The sequence below is a fragment of the Morus notabilis genome, unplaced genomic scaffold, assembly GCF_000414095.1.
Source record: "Morus notabilis unplaced genomic scaffold, ASM41409v2 Scaffold63, whole genome shotgun sequence".
In the NCBI taxonomy this organism is placed as follows: Eukaryota; Viridiplantae; Streptophyta; class Magnoliopsida; order Rosales; family Moraceae; genus Morus; species Morus notabilis.
In genome coordinates this window covers 33,758-42,556 of record NW_010365950.1, presented here as the reverse complement: position 1 = coordinate 42,556, position 8,799 = coordinate 33,758, and the positions used below count along the sequence as shown (strand labels likewise).

Genomic DNA, 8,799 nt, shown 5'->3' with positions numbered 1-8,799 from the left:
CAATCTGCAGTCGTGTTTGACGGCGTTCACCGAGATCTACATCGATTCCAAGGTCTCTTGGTGGTTCCCATGTGGTGTGTGTTGGTGGCTTTGGTGAATGTGGACATTGATAGAGGCGAATGAGTTTGGATGTAGGTATGAGGTGGTTGTGAATTAGTCGGTGGTGATGTGCTGGTGGTGAAGAAGGTATAGGTTACGTCAGGAAGTATGGTGTTGGTGGTGCTTCAGTAAATACGGAGATGAAGGGGCGGTGGAGAAATATCATGGTGAAGATGAAGTGGTGGTGGAGAAGGTGGTGGAGATCGAATTCGTTAGTATGCACTCCACCGTCGAGAGTTACAACCTGTAACTCTGGTAGTGTGAAATTTCACGCTTATCGGCGTCGAAGTGGCTCCAGTCACCGAAATGGTGTCGAACCTCGGTAAAGATTGAGAGCTCTGATATCAAATGATGCAACGGAATGAATAGAGATAAAATTATACAGGCCTAACCAGGACGGAGGATTCTCGAATCCACCTAAAGGAACCCCACAAGGTGAAAACCCCTAAATTGGAGTCAATTACCAATATATTCAAGTCTTCCTTTTACAATAGGCAAAGTGGCTACTTATAGCTCACATAGAAATGATAACAAAATAATAACTAAGATAAACGACATACTAATAACAAAACTAAGTTAAATTAGAAAGCTAAAAAAAGACAATAAAATATAAAAACGATTGCTTATATCTAGAACTCTCTACATCAATATTACTATAAAGTTGCAAAGTTAGGTGCAAAGCTGAGACTAACTGAGGGTGGAGCTAAAGAAATTAATCTCGGGGCGGGGACGGGGGCTTCAGGCATGACTGAACTAATTAGGAAGGAAAAATAAAGAGGTAAAATTTTAAGGGGCAAAATACCAATTTTATAAAATTTCATATATAAAATTTTTAAAATAAAATAAAAAAAGAAAAAGAAAAAAGTTCAGGTGGCGCGGCCGCCCACGCTCATCCGTGGGTGGCTCCGCGCCTCCACCCCACGCTTCAAGAGGCAACTTTAGAAATTAATCCTAAAAGTTTTTTGTTGCTTATTAGTTCGACCAATGACCTGAAGACTAGAAAACTGGATATCTTTTTTTTTTTTTCGGAAATGAAAGAGCCAAAAAGCAAGAAAATTGGTCACTTCTTCTTTGTCCCTTTTTTCTTTTTGGGCAAAAGTAGTTACTTCTTTTTTTCTGATCACGTGTAGAACAAGCTATTTACGATATTGTTTCAAAGTTAACCTTCCAAATATCATGGCATAGAAACTCACCAAATGCAGAAGAGAAGACATACAATGAAATCGAAAAGGCATGCAAATTATTGAAGCAAGAATTTGATTCATTCCATGCTTAGCTAGTTTTTTTACTCAAACATCCACCAAAACAGAAAACATAAGTCACACAAAATTGAACAACACTAGATGACCATAACTTATTTTATACACAATTCTTTAATGAATCCCCGACACCCTGGAAAAAGAAATAAGACAATACGAAATCTGCAATAAAAATACCGACAAGAGAGATGACGACGGATGAAGTTGTCGACTCACCAACACCTTTGGCTCCTCCCAAGGTGGTAACTCCCCAAGCACAGCTAACAACAGATATAATTGCACCAAACACCTGGGACTTGATCATTGCACTTATAATGTCCCATGAATTAAGAGCTCTCCGAGCTGAATCCAAGATGATGTTGATGCTCACACCGTAAACAGCATCAGCGAGAAGGGAACTCGATGCCATCCCCACTGTGAAGCACATTAGTGTCAAAAATGGCAAAGCAACACAAGAGGCAATCACCCTTGGGGTAACAAGATAATCGACAGGGTTAGTTCCGAGAACTCTCAATGTGTCGGTTTGCTCCGAGACCTGCATTGTTCCCAACTCTGCAGCGTATGCACTTCCAATACGCCCCGCGACAACAATTGATGTAACTACAGGACTCAACTCCCTTATGAAGGCCAAAGCTAGAACTCCACCAACGGATCTGCTTAAACCCAACCTGGTAAATTCTCTAACAAATTGGATGGTGAAGGCCATTCCAACAAAAGCTGAAGTTAGGAGACATACACCAATGGATTTTGGCCCGACTCTCTCCAACTGTTGGAGAGTATTCCTCCAGTGAACTTTGCCCTTTAAAGTTCTGACTACCACCTGCCCTGTAAGAACAAGAACCGATAATCCTCTCCACACGAACTGGGGAGGTGACCATTTGTGCAACAAGGTTTCCGCTTCAGAGTCGGGTGAATGGTTTGTGTTTGACTCTTCTAACTTAGAAATGGTTGGGTAACCATCATCTGCATTGGGAACTGCAAGCAATTGGTTTTTTCGCAGCGCAAATTTACAATCCTGAGGCCTTGGAACGAAGACAATGTTTTTAACTGGTTGATTTGAACATGGGATTTGCAACTTGACCCGCCCATCTGATTTTACAGTGCTTCCTCTGCATTGCATATTGAAAACATCAAAACGAACTCAGGAAATGGGAATCCGCAAAGACATAAAACGAGAGAGAGAGAGAGCGAGCGAGCGAGAGAGAGTTTAACCTGTTAGGAAAACAAAAGTACAGAGGCCTAGTAACTGATTGCATAGTTTTTTGCACCGAATACCCTTCTCTTTGCACAAATCAGCAAACTAGAATTCCAATGCTTGCACGGAGAAGTAAACGCTGCGGGCGGGATGAAAAGGCCAAAAGCTTGAATCCGAATACGAAAATGGAGAACTTGATATGATTTCATGTAATGGGTTCTCCACAAAATATAGCGCCACTGCCAAAGATACCTGAGGTCATCTGATTAAACCGGAAACACACAAGAAATTCAGATTGATGAGAATTTTTCTACTCAATTCAGGGTACCAGAAAAGCATTGTCTTCTTTCAAGATAATCCAACAAATATTAGACCATTTTAGATTTTTCTCCAATAATGCAAAAAGGCAAAAACATCACTATGTAAATACAATACAGAAGTTACAACTTAAAGTGTTTACAAAAACACACTAAAGTGGAAGCAATACGATAACCCAACATTACTCACGAATTTGTATTTTGGACTTCAAGAAAAAAGACACGAAATTGACAAAGGGTTCAAAAATCTCTGCCCAAAAAATAAAATTTCATAAGAAAAAAGAGGAAAAATATGTCGACATCTGGTTGAGAAATTTTGACAAACAGTCGGTGAGCATTGAAATAGTTGTACACCATATAACAGTTATCGACCAAAAGAAACGGTGAACATGCAAAATCTGCCATATGGGTATTCTCAAAAGAGACGAGAACAAATCAGAGCAAGAGTATTGGAATCGAATTGAAGAAACTATTGGAGCAGGAAATTGATTACCTTTTCGTTCGTGGCTTAGTACCCAATAAGTATTGAAATTGAAAGGCTTAATAGTTCCTCCATTAATCTTTCGCTCGTTTCGATTTAGCTGAAGAAACTGAATTCGGCAAATAGCCGACCAGGTACGATTTATTTTCTGTCGTAGACTTATGAGTAGTGTCGTCCGCCCTGCTCCCACCTAGGAAATATCTCCTCTTCTTCTTCCTTTTATGTCGCCTTTTACTTTTATTTCTTTTTCTTTTTTCACATCTGAAAAGTGAACAAAGAGTAAAGATGTTTCCTTTCTCTCACACCCTCACTCTGCTTTTTTTTTTTCCTTAATAAAATCATTTTGATATTTATAGTGAAATATCTCAAAGTAATATGTATTTTTAATAGCACTAAAACGGTATTACTTTAAACCCATTGCAACAAACAAAAATCAATATAAACATTCATAAATAAATACAAACGTTTATTCCATACAAATTAAATATTACATATTTAATACAATATTAATTATCGCATAATTGAAACATAAATTAATAGTCTATAAACTACTCTATAGCAATTGTTAGATTCCGAAACGATTTTGAATGCGGAAACGTGTGTTTAACGGATCGTATATAACCAAAAATTTTCATAAATCTTTAAAATACTCTATAAATTATATTAATTTATGCACGAATAAATTAATTAAATTAATTTACTTACCTAGGGGACGATTAGGACGATAATTTGAATTCTTTGACCTCGAACGTTCCTCGCTCCAACCTAGTTTAGAACACCCGAACGTTCCTCGTCAATTCCTTGAATCCACGAAGACGTGTGTGTGGGCACACTTGAAATAAAACGGGATTAGCGATTAAACACTTAATGTTTCCATGAATACCAACACATGTACGGCATGAAATTTTTGGAGAACATTTTCCTTCCCACACTCTATAGAAAACCGGCCACACTATGCTAAGGAGAGCAAAAAATGTGTTTTCTAATTTTCTGCAGTCTTCTATTTATAGAGTAGTAGTCAGACTCCAAGAAAAAGTTTAATCTTTATCTTCAAGATAAAGCTTGATAATTATCTCCAACTGCAAATTTGATTTTAAAACAAAATCTCTCTCCCTTATGCACATGTTAATTTTGACTTAAATTCAAATTTCAATTTAAGTCAAACTTAAATTAATTTGAATTTTAATTCAACAACTTATCAAATAAGTCAAATGGATAACTTAGAGAGCAAGCAACTAAATCTCATATGGATTCACACTGTAGTGTGCGTTCACATTATGTGAACACCTTTACGTGTGTGTTTCAAAATTCAATTTAAACTTAAACTTAAATAATCACATAATTTAATTTATAATTAATTCTCAATTAATTATCCTTGAGTGTTTTATTTTAGAATTTCATAATTCTAAAATTTGTATTTTGCCCTTAGTGTCTATAGAATTACAAGGATGACGCGGAGACTCATAGACCTATAATTCTGAGCTCTAATAAAATTAATAATTAATTAAACTCTTTAATTACTTAATTAATTCTATTAATTCCAAAAGTTACACCACTATAAACTTGGAATTGTACTCTTGTAATTATAAACATAAATTACTTCTAAACTGTGAAGTATCTATTTGATATAGTCATTATATATAGATCAATCATCCATTAATAATTAATAATTAGAGCCAGGTGAAATCTGTTAACCTCTCTAATTATATCTTTTTCCTTGAGTACCATTGATTCTCTAATGGACCATGATTCATAAATCAAAGCTCCTACTGGTCCAAGTACCGAATCAACCCTTAAAGGAATTATTTATCTCATTATTTCTCAAGAAGGAATGGATTTCATCTTGTATAATAACATTCACGGCTACTCACTTCATCATGTCTCTAAAATACAAAGAATATGATTCAGGATCTCAGAATCAATACTGAGTAAATCAAAAGACACAAATCCATAAGTAGGAGTCTACTAATAACTCAATATTAAGGTCATTCTATATATGACTATCGGTAGACTCAACTAAAATTTCTATACTTAACGGAAATAATTATGGAATTTTTATCGATATTCATAAAATATTCATCAATATATGCACATAAAATAATGAATAAACTCTTTTATTCAATAAATAATAAATATTTTATTACATCTCATGCTTATAAGACACAATTCCTAATAGTATTACTATCACTCGATGTCACACGCACATTACGATTGTCTTACAAGAAGCTATTACTAAATATCTCCTTTTTGGGTTTCAATTTAGGTCTTATAAGCAAATGAAATATTGGCAAGATAATTGAAAGCATTAAGCACAGTAAAAAAAATAACAATCATGAATAATAAACGTTTAGTCAACTACTTCATTGAAAACAAAAACAAATTAAATTAAATTAAAATATAATTAGTAATCTCATAGCCCTAACAAAAGAAATTTGAAACATAAAAATAAAAATAAATAAATAAATGGTTTCAGCATCTCAATTCACATAATTCTCCAAACTTAACAGTCTAATATTCAATCTTCTATTCTTAATCTTCAAAATATTTTCTTTCCTGCAAATTCCTAAAACCTAAAAATAAAAATCCCTAAAAAGTAAAAACTACGCCAAATTTCTCAAAAATAAATCCCTAAAATTTTCTCTTCAACTCTGCAATTGCCATTAGTTTTCGTTCACTTCACCAATTCGAGTTTAGAATTTAAGTTTTACTATAGTAAAAAGTTATCAGAAATAGTTATATCTAATTTTTTTATTATAGTAAAAAATTCTCATATAAAATTATATGTTAACTTAAATTATAAACTCAAATCAATAAAGTGAATAAGTCGGTATCTGCTCTGTGGAATAAATTCTCATCCAAGGGGTCTCTCTCGATTTGCGGCTCAAATGCCTTTTATAAGCCTCATTAATTCACGAATTTCCACGCCAGTAGAGAGAAAAAAGCAGCTTTAGGGCTTCTGAGGTTGCAGGCCACGTGGTGGAACAAGACTGGCGGGAAGCTGAGAAGAAACAGGCTTGGGATACTTGGCGAAGAAAGATTCGCCAAAGAAGTAGGCGCACATGAAATGGTTGTAACGCTCCGCACTAGATCGGAATTGCAACTGGGGAAGTTGACACACTCTAACGGACGCGTGCGGAAGAGAGAGTGAAACCCACTCTCGATCTGGACTGCTCTGAGCGCAACGAATAGGGCTGTTCATAAACCCGAACAACCCGTAAACCCAACTCACCCTGCTCCAATTCAAGCTGAAAAAAATAACCCGCAGCATTATTTTTAAATTTGTGGCTCATTATACCTTTGGCCCGAAGTGTTTGAGGCGGATTGCGGGTTGGGCCCATAACAACCCGCAATCTTCAACCCAACCCGCACAACATACTCCCAAACTTTCGGCCCAAGCCGAACTGCCTAAGTTCTACCCTAGGATCGCTAACATTAGGGTTCCCAATCTCATTCTCGGTCTCTCCTCCCGTGAACCCCCTCTTCTTGCCTTTTCTTTTTCAGTTTTCCTCTTCTTTTCCTCCCGTGAACCCCCTCATAACTCTCTCATCATTACTCAGTCATCTCGACTGCCGTCTTGTCCACTTTCTCTGGTGCTCTCTCGCCGGACTGATAAGGATGGTTGCTATTTCTATTTAATGATGAAGTTTGAATATTATATTGAACTTTAAGTCTTTGATTTTTTAAATGTTGAAACCGACCACCCAACCCACCCCGCACCGCCCCAACCCAACCCGAACATTGTTGGGTTGTAAAATTTTTCTAATATCGTTGGGGCCAAATATGTGCAACCCGCACCCTTTGAGACGGGAAAAAAAAGTCCTACTCTGCACCAACCCAACCCATGAACAGCCCTAGCAACGAACGGGTTCAATTGCATGTTATAGGCATGCTGCTCGCCTACATGTGGGCATGATGCTGATCCGAATTTCTTTTGATTTTAGATGCATTTTTAATCCCAATTAAATTCCAAATTGCATTTTTCACCTAATTAGGATGTTTATTTTATGTATTCGTCTCTAATTCTGAATCATGATTTATAATTCTCTACAGTAATTTTCTCTCACAAAAAATACACGAAAAATGAAAATAATTTTGAATCATGATTCTGAATTTATAAACTAAACGTATTACGCAAATAAGGATTCACAAATAGACAAAGGGAAAACTAAAATAGAAATAAAATAAAGGGTAAATCGCAAAAATAGGGAGATGTTTGGTTCATGGATTAGAATAATGAGATTCAAACCATTTTCGATTTACGTGTATTTTTTGTGAGAGAAAACACTGTAACGAACCATGAACCATGAACCATAATTTAAATCAGGGTACGAATCCCCTTACCAAACGTCACCTAAACTCTTTAGTAAGCGATAATTTAATTTTTAATATTTTTTTTAACAAAGTGACTTCTAAATTCTTTAAAAGAGTCTGTTTGATTGGAAAATTTGTATCTGATTTAAATTATGGTTCATAGTTCGTTATAATATTTTATTTCATAAAAAATACACGTAAATAAAAAATTATTCTAATCTATGAACCAAACGGTCGTAACAGTTTGGTCATTTTCATTAAATTCTGTTAAATTTTTAACAAAACATATCACGTGACCTATCAAGTGATTTTTTTAATAAAATGACTTAAATGCCCCCAGAAAAGCCTTCTTTTCTCCAAATTTCATCTCTAAAATCCAAACTGGATTTTGCCCATTCCTCCGACCAAAATTTTGCCCAAACTGGACCATATGCTCAAAAGCAATTATCATAATCCAATACTTGAGTTTCGCCGCAAATATCCGCCTCTTGGGTTTCTCCTCTGAAATCCGTGACTTGGGTTTCACTCGCAAGATCTACCATTTGGGTTTCAAATGCATCTTCAACCATCTCAGTATCATCAAGAAGCATGGTACTTTGCAACAAGTCATCCCCGTGCCCAACTTCCTCCATTCCCCCACCTAATCAAACAATTTTTTCAAGGCAAATCCGGTTTAATCGGGTCGTTGTTACCGCCATTGTCGTCGCTGAGGGAGTCCATTTCTGCACACATTCTGAAGCGAGAACAAATCCACATGAGTCAAAGAGCAACAAAGCAAGAATTTTGGGGACACAAAAAGATAAAAAAAAGCCCAAGCAAAAGACAGGCCAGCTATCAACTTCAGGAAATGTATCGATGAAGAAATAGAGATTGATCGATGAAGAGAGAGAGGGCGTGCAGAGGACGAGAGAGAGTAGATCTGAGAGGGAAATTTGGGGAAAAAAGAGAAGAAGGCTTTTCTAATGCGGACATTTAAGTCATTTTATTAAAAAAAGAGTTACGTGATGAGTCACGTTACATGTTTGGTTAAATTTAATAAAATTTGATAAAAAAGATTAAATTTTCACTTTTTAAAGAGTTCGGGAATCATTTTATTAAAAAGAATTAAAAATTAAATTATCATTTATTAAAAAATTT

At 35.8% G+C, this 8,799-nt stretch overlaps 1 protein-coding gene across 1 annotated transcript; it reads right to left on the bottom strand.

The window, feature by feature from the left end:
- Positions 1-1,375: 1,375 nt before the first annotated feature.
- LOC21404565 (protein TRIGALACTOSYLDIACYLGLYCEROL 1, chloroplastic) lies at positions 1,376-3,648 on the bottom strand. The gene is made up of 3 exons (XM_024172772.1): positions 3,364-3,648; positions 2,571-2,815; positions 1,376-2,467 (listed from the first exon to the last, which is right to left on the bottom strand). The coding sequence occupies exons 2-3, from the start codon at positions 2,612-2,614 to the stop codon at positions 1,459-1,461; spliced, it is 1,053 nt and encodes a 350-aa protein (XP_024028540.1). The 5' UTR covers positions 2,615-2,815; positions 3,364-3,648; the 3' UTR covers positions 1,376-1,458.
- Between the last annotated feature and the right edge of the window lie 5,151 nt (positions 3,649-8,799).

Excerpts from the sequence above, each read along its gene's own strand:
- LOC21404565 (XM_024172772.1), bottom strand. The coding sequence starts at position 2,614 with ATGCAATCAGTTACTAGGCCTCTGTACTTTTGTTTTCCTAACAG. Across the intron at positions 2,468-2,570 it reads TACTTTTGTTTTCCTAACAG|AGGAAGCACTGTAAAATCAG; the intron begins GTTAAACTCTCT and ends TATGCAATGCAG.